Below are 16,825 nucleotides of genomic sequence, written 5' to 3'. Positions count from 1 at the left end.
TTTCTAATTAAATATAAATTATATTATTATTATTATCATCATCATCATTATTATCATCATCATTATTATCATCATCATTATTATCATCGTCGTCGTAGTTATTAAAAATATAAATTTTAATTTATTTTTCACGGTTAAACATACAAAATTGTTTTGTGCGTGTGTGAGTGCGTACGTGCGTGTGTGCGTGAGTTTGTTCGTTATCATTATTCATAGTAAAAAGTCGTAGTCCGCGGGGGGAGTCGAGGGGAGGGGAGGGGGAAAAAGTTTTACGTTATTTTTCAAATTTAAAATTTCAATCATTTGATTTTCTAAATACCTATTTTAAAATTTAAATTTTTTTTTTTTTTTTTTTTATTGGGGAGGGCCTCTATGCGTTTGATCACGTGTTTAAAGTTTAATATCATAAAACGAGCAACGGTGATAATAATAATAATAATGCGGAGAGGGGAGGAAGGGGGCGGAAAGATACGTCAACTACACTATTTTCCGTATGCGAATCCTAACGATATTTTTTTAAAAAATTACGCAGTACATTTTTGGCGGTTAAAAAAAAAAAAACAAAACGATATTCGATGCATCGAACGATAAATCGATCGATTATATCTCACTAACTATCATCGGTTATTCGCTTATCGAAAAAACCACCATCGAAAAATTATTTACGAAAATAAATTTTAAAAAATTTTATTTGCGTTAAAGGAAAGAGGAAAAAAAAAAAATTATTAATAATTAATTAATAACCCGGAGGCGTTAATAATAATAATAATAATAATAAAAAAGGGCCAGGGCCATATTATTAATAATAATTTATTAAAATAAATTTACTCAATTACTTCAAATAAAATCCCTTCCCCTACCCCCCCCCCTTTTTTTCGAACGAATCAAAATAAGGAAAATAAAAAATTATTTTTTTACACGTTTATTTAACGTAAATTTTTTAGTTTTTAAAAACTGAAAATTTTTAATAAAAAAGGCTCCTCCCCCCCTCCCCTTAACAAATAATAATAATAATGATAATAATAATAATAATAATATCTTTTGATAAAATCCGTCGCGATTATTAAACGGAAAAGGTTGATTTTATAATCACGGAATGATAACAATCAAACCCACATAAATAACGGCAATGAACTCGAAAGCTCATATTTATATTGAGGATGTGTGTGTAGAACAGAGTCAAAAACGAAAAATAATTTCGATAATTGTAAAAGAGTATTCGTTTAACAGGAAGTTAATACAAATTCGATAAATCGAAAATATCGATATAAATATACGTCTCGAATTAAAATCGAAAAAAAAAAAATTTCTCCGATAATAATAATAGAAAATTTTTTTCCGCTATGAATTCGTTATAAGGATACATTTTTTAAAAAAAAAAACACGTCGCGATTAAAAAAAGATTAACAATAATAATAATAATAATAATAATAATAATAATATAATCACACGTAATAAAAGTAAATAAAAGTAAAAAATTGATGACGTAATAAACAAAATGGGGGGGGGGTTGATGTTAGAATATGCACACGACGAACGAAAATTTTATTTATTTATTTATTTTATTTTATTTTTAATCCATCGCAACGTTATTTAAATTAATAAAATATAATTTTTAAAATCATATGGAATTAATTTTAAAATCTCGTAATTTATTTTTTTATAATAAATTCAATTTATATTTATGCACTTATAAGAGAGAAAAGGTCGGGGGTGGTGGTGGTGGTGGTGGTGGGTGTAGGGCGGGAACGGGGGGCGAGGTAACGGGGAGTACGTGAATAAACGACAAACACTTAAAATGTCAACTTCCGTACTTGCTTACTTACTTACTTAATTAATTTTTTGACGAAGTGAAATTTAAATTTTTTGAAATTTTCCCCTCTCCTCCCCCCGCCCCGCCCCCCTCCTCCCGTAGCAGACGAATTTTTACTTAAATTTTTTAATGAATTATATAAAAATGGAAAAAATTTCATTGTTATTAAATTTTTCGAGAGGTTAAACGTATCGTTAATAATAATAATAATTTTTTTGTATCATTCGCGATTTTTTACTACTTCTACAATTATTATTATTATTATTATTATTATTATTATTATTATTATTATTATTAAAATTTTCTTTATTAAAATATAATAATAATAATTATTTTCCTGGTTTTTTTTTAAACAATAAATATTAAAAAAAAACACTCGAAAATTATTTTATTTTATTATTATTATTATTATTATTATTAAATCGTTAGGAAATTAAATTATTATTAATATTATTATTATTATATTATTATTATTATTATTATTATTATTATTTTTTCATTATGTCGTTTTCTGCGTGTGCGTGTGCGTATGGTAACAACCACGTTTAATTATTATTATTATTATTATATCTTCTATTTTTTTTTTTTTTTTTTTTTTATCGGTCGTGTTAATGAAAATTTATATTATTTACAAAACAAAATGGCGGTTAATTATTTTAATTTAATTCTTTCTTTTTAGTCGTAAAATAAAAATTTTTTTTCTATTTTAAAAATCATTGACGTAAAGGAAAAACAAAAGCTGGAACCATTTGTTAATTTTTTTTAAAAAATTGTTTTTGTTATTGGAAACATAACATACAACATACTCTCTCTCTCTTTCTCTCTCTCTCTCTCCCTTTTCTTAAATAAACATATAAAAATTTGTGGTTCCTTTTCTCCCTCCTCCTCCTTCTCCTCCTCCTTCTACATCTTTTCTCTCTATTTTATTATTAATTTTTTGTTGTTGTTAATGAATATCGAATGACAAAAAAAATAAAATTCTAAATTTAAATTATTATTATTATTATTAAGTTTTGTGTGTGTGTGTGTGTCGTCGTCGTACGAATTATAATAATAATATTAATTTATTAAAAAATTTAATAACGAACAGTTTTCGCTTTCATTATGTGAATTTACACGGGGGTGGGGTGGTAGGGGGCGGGGAAACAAACTCTAACATAACCTTTCTAATATAAGTTTTAATTTAATTATTTATTTTTTTATTTAGTCAGGTAAATAGAGAGAAAGAGAGAGAGTGAGAGAGAGAAACTAAACAAAATTTTATATAATCATAATGCGAAAGAGAGAGAGACAGAGAGAGAGAGAGAGGGAGGGGGGAAAAGTTTTATTATTATTTACATTTTGGTTTTATATCTGGGAAATTAATAATGAAAAAAAAAAATTGTTTACGGGTTACGTATTGTTACGCGCACTTTCCCCCCTTTTCCCCTTTTTTTTCTAATTAATTATTAACTTCAAATTTTCCCTTAAAAAAATTATTATTATTATTATTATTATTTAATCTCATTTTAAAAAAAAATTTTTTTATCGTTTTCAGGTTTTCGTATTTGATTTACGATTTAAAATTTATTCGGTTTGTGATTTTCTTTTCTTAACATATCTTTTAACGATTAACTTTTAAAATCTTTTCAATTATTTTGTTAAAAAGAAAACCGGTTTTAAAAATCGCCATTTTGTTAAAAAATAAAAGAGAAAAAAAAAAGGATAGAAATTTCAATAGTTTTGAAAAGAAGATTATGTAAAGGGGAAGAGGAGGGAGAGAGGGGAAAGGAGGGAGGGAATTCATAAGATTAAAATGAATAAGAATAAGAAAAAAGAAAAAAAAAATTATTATTCAAATCCTAATACTTAATAATTCTTTTATCCTCTTTAAATCCCTCCTCCTCCCCCCCCCCGTGTGGTAAAACCTTGATCTATGCTCACCCACGTAAATGATATACCTTTGAGTGTAATGACTGATGACCCTCCCCCCCCCCCCCGAGACAAAGGAATTCAATGACATAATTATCACACCCTTTTCGAACCTTTTTTCTTTTCTTAAAAACACGTTTCGTAAATATGTAATATCATTATTATTATTATTATTAGTGAGACTTGCAATTTGCAAGGGGAAATGATTAAACATGGGGATCATAAATGGGAAATTTATGAAGTCTAAGATTACCCGTAAATGAATTTTTGTTGTCATCAGTAGTAGTGAGAGATGCGGGGGAGGGGAGGGGGTGGGGAGGTATGGGGAGGGGGAAGAAAACGAGTTTTTTTTTTATTTTTATTCTGGTTCAGGTATTTTATTATCCTTTTTTTATGGTCGAAACAATATTACTTTTTAGTAGCTTCCTATTATCGATAAGAAAAAAAATTCTAGCCTGTTATAGTACGTGTGTGTGTTACCTACCACCGATTCAATTTAAATTAAAATGTAAAAATTATTATTATTATTATTATAACTTAATGTTTTTTTTAAATGTTTATAAAAAAATAATAATAATAATAATGATTTTTTTAACGGTAGCTTCCGGTAGGTTATTAAAAAAATTTTTTTTAAATTTACCCTCCCCCCCAAAAAAAAAAACAAAAAAATTTTTTGATTAAAAATCTCATATATTCGCTAAGGATTAAGAAAAAGGAAGTATTTAAAAAAAAGGTTTTCGAAAGGTTATGGTGAAAGAGAAAGTTATTATTATTATTATTACGTTGTAATTAAAAGTTTATTTATTAATTTCTATCTCTCTCTCTCTCTCTCTCTCTCTCTCTCTCTACACTGGCCCCTCAATCTCTATTGAATACGCATCGTATATATTTATAATATTATTATTAATATTTTAACGAATTATTATTATTATTATTATTATTATTATTATTATTATTATTATTATTATTATTATTATGTTTTTATGAATGAAAGTTTCGAAACAAAATCGCTTTACTACCTATTGTTAAAACTATCTACGATTAATAATAATAATAATTTTTCTAATGGGTAAAAAAAAAAAGAAAATTTTACTATTGTTGTTGTTTGTTTGTTGTTTGTTTGTTGTTTGTTTGTTACCTCAAAGAAACCCGTTTTTATTATTATTATTATTGCAACGATTCCGCCCTTAAAGGACGTGGGGGGAAGGTACAACTAATTAAGGTTAGATGGAAAAAAGGAAAAATTATCTATCAGACAATAAAATTACCCTCATATTAAAAAATCTTTTCTCCCCCCCGCCCCCCGCCCCGACGTCTTTCATTTTAAATTCATCCATCGAGTTAAACATAATTTCGTTATTATTATTATTATTAATAAAATCCGACAGGGAAAATTTTTTTTTATGTCGTAAGGGAGGTTTATTATATTAATCATCGGAGTCGTTTTATATATATATATATCGATTTATTATTATTATTATTTATTTATTTTTAGAATGGCTACCTGGAAGATGTAAATTTGGTCTCTGCGGAGAAGATGCTGCTTGCGTTCCCGGACCTAATTTAACGCATAAATGCGTTTGTCCGAGCGATTTATCGCCGCCAACGTCGGATAATAAACTGTGTCTAACGCGGAAAACAGGTAATTAATCAATCAATCAATCAATCAATCATTCATTTCGCTTATTTATTCAAAAAGAAATTAATTTAGTTTTTCGTTATGATTTTCCACGATTTTTCCCACGTTTTATGGTCGTGTAAATCAGTTATTTAATCATGGCAATTTTTAAGTATTTTCCATAATTTTCCAATATTTTCCCAACCGATTCCTTAGGGATATTTCCTTAGGGAAGAAAAAATGTTTAAAAATTCACATATTGTGTGGTAGGTTATTTAAAAAAAAAATTTTCGAGAAAAATCCGAACCGTCCCAGGGTTTCCCATTTACCATTTCTTATTTTAAATTTTTTTTTTTCAACGTACAATGACTCCCGATTATGACTCCCACGCTGACCGAAAATTATTTTTTCCCCCTCATTACGACAATTTTCCCCCGTTTTTATGACGTCATTTTTTAATTATTATTATTATTATTTTTTAGCCTTTAATTTTTACTACGATTTTTCCCGTTTAAGGGAAATAAATATTTTTTTTTTTTTTTTACTCTCATCAGGTACGATTTCAAATTATTATTATTATTATTAATTATTATTATTATTATTATTATTATTATTATTATTATTATTTTAATTAATTATTAATTGCGAAATTAAATTAATAATTTAAAACGCGTAAATAATTTTTTTTTTTTTTTGGCATGCATGCATGCATTCGTTAAATTGCGTTAAATTTACGCATATTGACTTTTCTTTTGATCTTATTACGGAAATGTAAACTTAATAATAATGGTAATAATGATACTAATAATAATAATAATGATAATAATAATAATAATAATGATAATGATAATGATAATGATAACGGGGGGTTTTAATAATTTTTTAATAATAATAATAATCCTACGAAAAAAATAAATAAATAAATAAAATTTCTTTGATGCTAATTTATAATTCCGTTTGCACACACACGCACATTTAAAAAAAAAATGGCCGCCATGAAGAGTCAGCGAATGGGAAAAGGGAAAAATGGAAAATTTTTTTTTTTTTTTCCTTTTATTTATTTATTTATCTTACTCGGTGCTGAGAGTTTAGCAAAAAAAAAAAAAAAAAATTACAGCTTAGCGAAAAAAACAAAACGAAAAACAAAGGAAAAAAACATTAAAAGGTTTTTTTATATTCAATTACGAACTGTACGGTTGAAAACAAAAAAAAAAAAAAAAAAAAATTTTCCTTTGAAAACCATTGAAAAAAAAAACAAAATGAAAAGCAATAAAAAAATTAAAAAAAAAAATTAATTATTGCTCGCGGTAACATTATCATTATTATTACCGAATGTATTTTTGAAATTAGCAGCAACGGCGACAACGACAACAACAACAACCAAATCAATAATTTTTTTGTAAAAGACATAAAAAACGTTTACAATTTTTCCATTAATCCGTAACTGTTGACCTTTGAACTCTGCTTTTGAAAAGGTTCACTGATATACGGTCCAGAAAAAAAAAAAAAAAAAAAAAAAGAAAAAATAATCGGATTTATCGACAGATAAAATTCAACTTTAACTTTATCCCCACATTTTAACGACAGGTTTCCCCCACTTTTTTTTTGGAGGAATGAAAAACATTTCCCCGTCCCGCCCCCCACATCTCAACTTTTAATCCTCTCGTGTTGAAAAAAAAAAAAATTTTTTTTTTACGTGATTCAATATTTAAAAACAAATAAATACCTACTAACGGTAGTATCATTATCATTTAGTGAAATTTTTTTGTTATTTTCAGTTCCCCTCACGCCTAGACCGATACTAAATATAAACATAAGCGGTGGTAATATTTCACCGAATGGTAATCGATCGAATACAACATTAGAACAAGTAAGTAAATTTTCACCTCTCTTCCCTTTCCTACAAAGGAAAAAAGGAAATTTTTTTTTTTAATTTTTCCAGGGTGGTACGAATAACGTGACGACCGTTGAAAATGACACTTACGATAACCAATACGATGATGGATTTATTATAGGTTTGTTAAGTTTTATCATGTTATTCGCCGGACTCATCGGTGGGATTTACTGGTGGAAAAGAAAATATTTTTCCAAATGTCCAGTAAAAGTCAAAGGACAAAGGAAAACGGAAAATGACGTAAGAATTATTTTTTTTTATATACCATTATTTTCCGGAAACGACAAACAACAAACGAATCGGTAATAAAACAGTATTGCCAATATTTGAAAAAATAAATAAATAAATAAATAAATACGCGTGTTAATTAGTGACACGTCTTTTTGACGTCATCGTCGTCATCGTCTCGGATACCCGCCATGTTATTTTATGCGAATCCCCATAGAGATAAAATGGTTTTCTGGATGGTTTAACAGGATTCGGGAATTTTTTTTTTTTTTTTTTTTTGTAGGGATTTTAACGATTCGAAAAGTTGATTTGATGATGATGGTGGTCTGGAATTTTTTTTTTTTCAAGCCTAATTTTCCATGAATTGTTCTTTAAAAAAAAAAAAAATTATTCTTATTGTAATGTGACGATATATAATTTATTTTTTCATCATTATTATCATTATTCGTGTTTATTGTGAAGGAATAATAATCGTTTATAAACCCACCCACCCACAAAATAATTTTTTTTTTTAGACGACGACGACGACGAGGACGTCGACGACGACGCCGCCACCGCCGATTTGTTTAAGCAAAGGACTTTTGGGAAATTACGTACCTAATCCACAATACATGGGTGATGACGTATTACCCGTACCTGTTTTATCAAGGGACACATTAATATTCGTACAGGAAATTGGAGAAGGATGTTTTGGAAAAGTATTCAAGGGTAAATATCTCTTTCCCCTCATTTTTATTATTATTATTATTATTATTATTATTTCTTTTGTGAAACTAAAAACGATTGGATATAATTTTAATTACTTAACGTTAAAAACGAACGAGTAGTTTAAAAAGGGGGGACCAAATGGGGTCCATCAAATTTGATATTTAACATCCTTGTTATTGTTGGCCACGATTTTAAAATTCGAAAAAAAAAAAGATTTAAGATGGCGAATTCGACGTTTCGAATATCACAAAAAAAAAAAAAATTTCGTTATTATTATTATTATTATTATTATTATTATTATTATTATTATTTTTTCGATTTCGAAAAATATTTTAAACGATTTTTCTCGAAAAAAATTTTTTTTCCGTAATAAAAAATAATTAAAAAAATTATTGTGGGACGACAGTAAAAAAAAAAAAAAAAAAAAAAAAAAAAACGACAAATTATTATTATTATTATTATTATTATTATTATTATTTTTCCCCCATTTTTAAATTCGTTTTTTTTTTTTTTAAATAATAATAATAATAATAAATTTCTAATTTAATCTCGGAAGGGTCGTTAAACTTATTGTTGTTGTTGTTGTTGTTGTTATTGATACTAAGAAATGTTTACTTGTATTTTCTACGAAGCAGACGATATTCGAATTATTATTATTATTATTATTATTTTTGATTTAATGTTATAATGGAAGACGTTTAAATAAGAAAAAAATTATAAAAAAAAAAAAAAAAAAAAAAAAAAAATGTCGTCTTTCGGGACGTAACATTCGGTCAAAAATATTATTATTATTATTATTAGTTGTATTCATTTATTAAGTAGGAGGTTAAAACCCTTCGTATCGAAAGATTAATAAAAAAGGGGAATTTGTGATGGGAAAACTTAAGCGAAAATTTATTATTAGGGGAACGACCTAAATAATAATACTAATAATAATAATACTTTTTTTAAATTGCATATGAAATGAAAAAAAGGGGAAAGGGGAGGGGCGATGGGTAGAGGGGGAATGATACGTAGGAGAAGAAGGTAAGACAAAATGAAAAAAAAAAAAAAAAAAGTTAAGAAATTAAAAAGAAAGAAGAAAAAGAAATGAAAATTTTCATTGGATTAATTTTAATATACGTATTTACCGTAATCTTTAATCAATCGTTAATTTTTTTCTTTTTAGCAAACGAAATTAAATTGAATTTTAAAAAAAACAAAAAACAAAGAATAAAGCTCTAGAAAATTTTCCTTCTTTACCTTTCTCTCTCTCTCTCTTTCTTTCTCTCTTTCTTTCTCTCTTTCTCTCTCTTGCTTGTACCCATCATTCCCTCTCCCTTGTTTGTATCCATAAATCTCTCTCTCTTGCTTGCACACATCATTTTCTCCCAATCTCTCTCTTGCTAGTACCCACATTCCCTCTCTCTCTCTAGCTTGTATTCATCAATATCTCTCTCTCTTGCTTTCACACATCATTCTCTCTCTCTCTCTCTTTTGCATTCATCCATCTTTTTTTCTTTTTTTTTTTTTTAGAAATCAATCGATCGATCGATAACGCAAAATGAAAAATTCGAAAAAAACGAGGAAATTTCTTTTTAAAATATTAATAATAATAATATTAATAATAATAATAATAATAATAATAATAATAATAATAATAATAATAATAATAATAATAATAATAATAATAATAATAATAATAATTAATTGAAATCGTATCATTGTTTCGAAAAGTGTCAGACGACAACACATTTCACACACACTTTTTTTTTTTATTATTAAAAAATTACGTAATAAAATATTTATCTAATCTTATATTTAAAATTTATTAATAAAATATTTATTTTTATTATGTTATTAATAATAATAATAATAATTAATTATCGTCGAATGAATTATTTTACCACGTTTTACTTACGTCATAATGCTCGAGACAGAACAGACAAGTTTTTAATAAAATTATTTAAAAAATAAAATAATCTCTCAGAGATGATAAAATTAATAATTATTTAAATTTTAATTATTTTTATATGATAAGAGGTTGACGTTATCGTACGTACGTACCTGTAACCATTCATTCCGGATTTCATCGGGTTTCCCCGCCCCCCCCACCCCCGTTAGAGGCAAAAAAAATTTTTACGGTTATCATTTCTTTTTTTTTTTTTTTTTTAAAAGGCGTATTAAAAAAAGAAAATGGAACGTCGGATGTCGTGGCAATAAAAGTTCTTAAAGAAACGGCATCGAGACAAGCAGAAGATGATTTTATGAGAGAAGTGGAAATAGTGAGCGCATTCAGACACGAAAATATTTTGTCACTTTTAGGAATCGTACTCAAAGGTAAATATTAAACCGAAAACATTCTCTGAATTGTTTACACTCGCAACATTCTTCTACGAATCGAAACGTAAAAAACGTGGAAATAGAAAAATTTCATTTATTTATTTTTTCCATAGAATCTACTTCCAGACCGTGGATGGTTTTTGAATTTATGCCGCACGGAGATTTAGCCGAAGTATTAAGAAGTAATAGCAGGCAATTTTGGAAACCTGTGCCTGGATTAAAATCATTGACAAAGGTAAATTCCTAAATAAAAGAATACAACAACAACAACAACCCGTTTCGAACCTAATTAATCATTTCTCCCCCCCCTTCCCCACACCCCGTCTCCGCGTTAAACAATTTTAATTAATTTAAATATAAATAAAATGTGTGTCGTAAATGTATTTTTTTCTCTTTTTTTTTATTAAATAGGAATCCTTAAGAGAAATCGAATTTTAAAAAAAATAATGATAATGATAATAATAATAACGACAAACGTGAATAAAGTGGGCAGACAAACACAAACAATAAAGTATTAGTTACATGATTTATGATTTAAAACCTAAATGGGTGTTCCTAGTTTTACCTTTTTTTTTTTAATGAATAACGGTCTTTTCATTTTCAAATTTTAATACTATTATTATTATTATTATTATTATTATTATTATTATTATTATTATGGTTATTATTAGTTATAACAAAGTACCAGACAGAAAAGAAAATTTATAAAAAAAAAAAAACATGCATTATTATTATCATAAATATATATATTAGCATATAAATTGTAAAAAAGAGAAAAAGAGAAAGAGAAAGAGAGAGAGAGAGAGAGAGAGAGAGAGAGAGGGAGATAGAAAATTTAATTTAATTTTATATTCCAGAATTCTTTATTAAAAATCGCATTACAAATAGCCGGAGGGATGAAATATTTAGCGGCACAAAGGTTCGTACATAACGATTTAGCCTGCAGAAATTGTTTGGTCGGATCCGAATTAACGGTTAAAATAGCGGATTTTGGAATGAGCAGAGATGTTTACACTTGCGATTATTACAGGTGAAATAACTACCACACGTCTATTATTATTATTATCATTCGACTCCCGTTCGTATTGATCGATCGATTTATTGATTTATTGATTTACAGAATCGGCGGTTCGAAACCGGTACCCCTACGTTGGATGTCACCCGAAAGCGTCATGTACCGTAGATTCACACTGGAATCGGATATATGGTCCTACGGTGTCGTTTTGTGGGAAATATACAGTTTGGGAAAGCAACCCTACTACGGATTGAACAACGAAGAAGTTGTTAAAATGATATTGCAAGGTATAATATTGCTACCACCGGAAAATTGCCCCCCTTTCATCTGTGATATTATGAAAGAATGTTGGAAAACCGAACCGAAAGATCGTATCATTTTCAACGATGTCTACGATCGTTTGAAAAAATCGTGGAAAGAAAGAGAAGGGGACGAACCACTTTTTCCAGGTACTAATAATAATAATAATAACGAGTCGAACGTTATTACGACAAGAGATTCTGGTAAAATATCATGTCCTAGACCTCCACTTTTTCCAGTCTCGCCATTAATTAATAATAATAATAATAATAATAATAATGAATGTAACGATATTTTGGATGCCGATAATTATTTGGCACCTCAAGCAACGCAAATAAATGAATACATTCATCCATTACCCGATTGAAAATGTTAATAAAAAAAAAAAAATTTACGTCAATTTCATTAATTCATGTTTTTATTCTAAGTGTAAGCCCCCTCCCTCCCTCCCCTCCCTTCCCCCATCCCTCCTTCTTTACGTTTTCAAAGACTGAATGATATACGTTTTAAAAATTTGTAATATAATTAATTATTATTATTTAAATAAAGAAAACTTACCTTTAAGAAAAAACTGCATCGCCATTTTGTTTTATTTCCTTTCCTTTACGTGTGTCGACATTAATAAAACGTTTTCGAATCTGAAAAAAAAATAAAAAAAAAGATTTTAACGGTTTTTTTTCTTTTATTTCCACGACACTTTTTTTGAAGTATTTAAATAATAATGATGATGATGATGATTGTATCGCGGATTATAATAAAAATAAAAATATTTACGAATAATATGAATTTATCATCATCATCATCATCATCATTTTCGATTTGATATAAATATTATTATTATTATTATTGTTGTCGAATTCGTACGATCGACGCCATTTTGAAAATTTTTATTTTTTTCGCAAACATTTTTTTTTTTTGTTTTTGTTTTTAAACGTTGGCACCGCTTGGTAAAATTTTAATATATCGTATATATATTTTTTTTTTTTTTGCGTCAAACAAAAAAGTAAATATTGTTTATTATTGTTTATTATTATTATTATTATTTAAATGTCGTTTCGTTAAAATTCAAAGTATATACCAAAAAAAAAAAAAAAAAAAAAAAAAAAAAAAAAAAAGAAAAAAAGAGAAAAAAAATAGAAAAAAAATAGAAAAATTTATAAAAAATCATTACAAAAAAAAAAAAAAGAAAAATATATTTATTAATAAATTTTATATTTAAAAAAAAGTACAAAAAAATGGAAACCGACGACAACAGCGAAAGAAAATTCGAGTTAAAAATAAGGACGAACGAATTGTCGGAGATAAACAAAATGATTGAGGATACAATAAGGAAAAGAATTGATATTAAAGAAGAATTTGAAGAGAGTAAAAAAAAATTTAAAAAAGAAATGTTAAATTTACGTACTATAGAAGAATACCAAGAGAAAAAATTAAACGATTTAGAATGCGAGATAAGAGTTTTGTCGGGGAGAACGATCGATTGTAAGGACATTGAAACGGAAAATTTAGAATTGACGGAAGAATTGATGGAATTGCAAAAAGTCAGTAATACGAAAGAGGAAATCGATAGGTTGGAAAATGAAATCAAAGAAGCTTTTCTCCTATGGGAAAGCATAGATGAGAGTAGCATGATCGTTTCCGTTGGTAAAGATCTCGTTAGGGAAAACAGTAAGAGTTTTCTGACGGAAGCAAGCGCGGAAATGAGAGATAAAGTCATTCAAAAACAAGCTAAAATAAATGCGGAAATGTCTAAAATTGATGAGCAAATTAAAAAATGCGAGGATGAATTACACTTTTATAAGGAACGTTGTAAAAATCTATTGGAAATTGAAAAAAAATTAGAAAATTCCATGGGAAACGTTAACGATAAAACGGAAACCATTTATGAAAAAAATTATTTGAAAGCAGACGACGATAGTAATAGTTTTTGATCACGTTTGATTATGAATTTTCTTTTTATTTTTTAAAAGTTTACCAACGATCGAAACCGTGATGAAATTTTTCCATTGGCAACTCATTTCCATTTCCCTCATTTTGTTTTTACAAAAAAAAAAAAAATAAAATAAAATAAATAAAATAAACTCACCTTTTATTATTATTAATTATTATTCTCACTTATTTAAACAATATAATTTATTAAAACTGTGATAATAATTTTGATTAATTATTTATTTTATTTTAAAATTTTTAAATTTATCGCGAGAAAAAACGTTACAACTACGTTCGAAACTTTTTTTAAAATGTATTGGCTGCAATGATATTTTAAAATGGCGTCTGCAATGACGTACGTAATGACGTACAAAATGGCGTCCAATATGGCGTCTAAAATGGCGTCCAATATGGCGGTATTATTTATACAACACGTGGTTGTATTGCGTGAACGTTACATTTTAAAAAAATCTTTTCCTTTTTTTTTTAAATAAATAAATTTATGTTAGCCGAACGAAGAAGAAAAACAAAATGGTCGCTTTTACCAAAAAGAACTTCCAAACCCATTTGGAGTACAGGTTATTATTGTGTTTTTAATCGTAATTTTGGAAAATAAAAATAAATGTTTAACGTTAGTTTACATTATGGATTTTTACATTAGATACAGAAAATTTACAATATGGCCAGAAGTTAATGGAAAAAATGGGTTGGTCTGCTGGAAAAGGATTAGGTGCAAATGAACAAGGAATGCAAGAACCCCTTAGAGTGTCTTATAAAAATGATACTAAAGGTATTGGAAAAGGAATACATAACGAATATTAAAATCACTATGAAAATTAACATTTTTTTTTTTTTTTTTTTTTTTTGAATATTACCGTTAGGAATGGGATATAAATTGAACGATAACGAATGGTGTGAGCAACAAGAAGAATTTAACGATTTGTTGGCAAATTTAACTGGTGGTAACAAATCTGCCACAGCAGAAGACCCTGTAAAAATTGAAGTCAAAAGTTTAGAAGAGAAATCTAAACAATCGAAAAGTAGAGTTCAGTGAGTGTTGTTATAACAAATGTAATAAAGTGTCGATAAGTTACAATAATTTAAAAATACACTTTTCTTTATTTTTAGTTACAAAAAGTTCACAAGAGGAAAAGATCTTTCACGTTATAGTGAAAATGATTTAGCTTGTATTTTAGGTGTTAATAAAATAACTGAGAAAAAAAATATCGAAAGTGAAAATAAAGTTATGATGGAAAAACCGAAAGAAATTAATAATGATGAAATGTTTGGTGTGAAAACCATACATGGAGGATCCCTGACAGATTACTTTAAAAAAAAATGGGAAAGTATTAAGGGCAAAACAAAAATGTCACAGAGTAATAAAGAATGCGAGAATGATGATAACGATAATAATTTTATAGAAAGTGATTATAAACCAAATAAAGAAATTTTAAAAGATGAACAAGTTGAAAATTTTATTCAAAAGATGGAATCACATTCGAAAGATGTGACAAATCATCAGAATATTGATTCCAATAATTTTTGCGATTCTGATCGAGTTAAAGTTAAAAAACATAAGAAAAAAATTTTAGATTGCAAAGAAAATTGTACTAATGATTTAAAAAAGAAAAAACTTTTACAAAATAATAATAATAATAATAGTGGTGATAATGGTGATTTGAATTGTGAAAATGATTCGTCATTAGGAACATGTGTTGAAAATAACATAACAAAAAATAAAACTCATTTGAATGATATTGAAGATTTGAAAACATTAGAAACAAATTTTTCTAGTAAAAAAAAGGAAAAGAAATTAAAAAAAGAAAAAAAAAAATTAAAAGTTGAAACTGAATGTGATGAAAAAGTCGAATCTGATGAAACGAACACAAACATTCATGATGAAAATGTTTACAAAAAGAAAAAAAAGAAAGATAGAAAAAGAGTTTTATCGGATTGCGACCATGATAATATAAAACCTGTAAAAGAAACAGTTTCCGAAAACCAGGAGGAAACGATTAAAAAGAAAAAGAAGAAAAAAAGGATGGAAAAGGAAAATGCATACATTACCACCGAGGAAGAGAATAAAGTTGAAGGTGTTAAAGGAATGACTGATGAAGGAATGGAAAAAATAGGGAAACCTGTGATTGTTAATGAATCCCCCCTCGAAGAACCCTGTAAGAGAAAAAAAGAAAAATCATCGAAAGTTACTTTTTCAAATGATGATGTCGAAAAGGATGAGAACAAGGATGCAACATGTGATAATTTAGAAGAAAAAGATATTAAAAAAAAGAAAAGTAAAAGAAAACGGGAAGAAGAAGGAGAAGAAAAAGGAGAAAAAATCGATGATGATTGTACAAATCCTCCCAAAAAGAAAAAAAAGAAAAAGGAAAAGGAGGAAGATGTGGTAGTAAATGAAAATGAAGGTGGAGAAGACTCTGATAAATCAAAGAAAAAGAAAAAGAAAAAAAAAGAGGATAAAACGAATAATGTCGAAACTAATGAAATCCCACAGGATTGTGCGAATGAGAGGACCAACAGTCAAGATTTTGGTAAATCAGGAACGCAAAATTGTAACGAATCGTCTTGGAATATGAAGGGATCGGAAAATTCACAACAAAAATTATCATCATCATCGTCATGGAAAAGGCCAAATTCTATTGCCACGAAAAGTAAAGTTTTCAGGTTGATTTCCGGGGCCCATTTTGAAGATTTTAAAGGTTTGAATGTTATGGTTTTAAAAGGTTACGGACAAACCTAATTTAATTTAGTTTTTTTTTTTTTTTTTTTTTTTTTTTGTTAACCAAACTTTTGAATTTTTTAAATAAAAGTTAAAATATTAAAAGAATTTTTTTTTTTTTTTTTTTAAACGAAACCTTTTCCCAAATTTCAAAAAAAAAAAAAAAAAAAAGGGTAAAAATGTAAACAAAATAATAATAATAATAATTTAGTGTTATGAATAGACACAGAGATATTAATTTTTGTTTTGTTATGTTTTGTTTTGTTTTGTTTGTTTTGTTTTGTTCTTTTTTTTTAATATAATTGAAATGTAAATTTAATGAATTAATTTTTTTTTTTTTTTTTTTTTCT

The 16,825-nt window shown here is 27.0% G+C and overlaps 3 protein-coding genes across 3 annotated transcripts; all 3 read left to right on the top strand.

Moving 5' to 3' along the window:
• Positions 1 to 6,328: 6,328 nt before the first annotated feature.
• Phum_PHUM462250 (uncharacterized protein) lies at positions 6,329 to 7,542 on the top strand (the record flags this gene model as incomplete). The annotated part of the gene is made up of 3 exons (XM_002430040.1): positions 6,329 to 6,344; positions 7,121 to 7,216; positions 7,358 to 7,542. The coding sequence occupies 3 exons, from the start codon at positions 6,329 to 6,331 to the stop codon at positions 7,540 to 7,542; spliced, it is 297 nt and encodes a 98-aa protein (XP_002430085.1).
• Positions 7,543 to 8,075: 533 nt separating this feature from the next.
• Phum_PHUM462240 (mitogen-activated protein kinase ERK-A, putative) lies at positions 8,076 to 12,176 on the top strand (the record flags this gene model as incomplete). The annotated part of the gene is made up of 5 exons (XM_002430039.1): positions 8,076 to 8,172; positions 10,330 to 10,491; positions 10,608 to 10,729; positions 11,352 to 11,524; positions 11,615 to 12,176. The coding sequence occupies 5 exons, from the start codon at positions 8,076 to 8,078 to the stop codon at positions 12,174 to 12,176; spliced, it is 1,116 nt and encodes a 371-aa protein (XP_002430084.1).
• Positions 12,177 to 13,044: 868 nt separating this feature from the next.
• Phum_PHUM462230 (Uveal autoantigen with coiled-coil domains and ankyrin repeats protein, putative) lies at positions 13,045 to 16,496 on the top strand (the record flags this gene model as incomplete). The annotated part of the gene is made up of 5 exons (XM_002430038.1): positions 13,045 to 13,668; positions 14,248 to 14,316; positions 14,375 to 14,528; positions 14,620 to 14,788; positions 14,867 to 16,496. 5 exons carry the CDS (start codon positions 13,045 to 13,047, stop codon positions 16,494 to 16,496), a joined length of 2,646 nt encoding a protein of 881 aa, XP_002430083.1.
• Between the last annotated feature and the right edge of the window lie 329 nt (positions 16,497 to 16,825).

Source organism: Pediculus humanus, genomic scaffold (genome assembly GCF_000006295.1).
Source record: "Pediculus humanus corporis 1103172108247 genomic scaffold, whole genome shotgun sequence".
Lineage (NCBI taxonomy): Eukaryota > Metazoa > Arthropoda > Insecta > Psocodea > Pediculidae > Pediculus > Pediculus humanus.
Note: the sequence above shows the minus strand (reverse complement) of the source record. Positions and strands in the feature narration are given on the sequence as shown.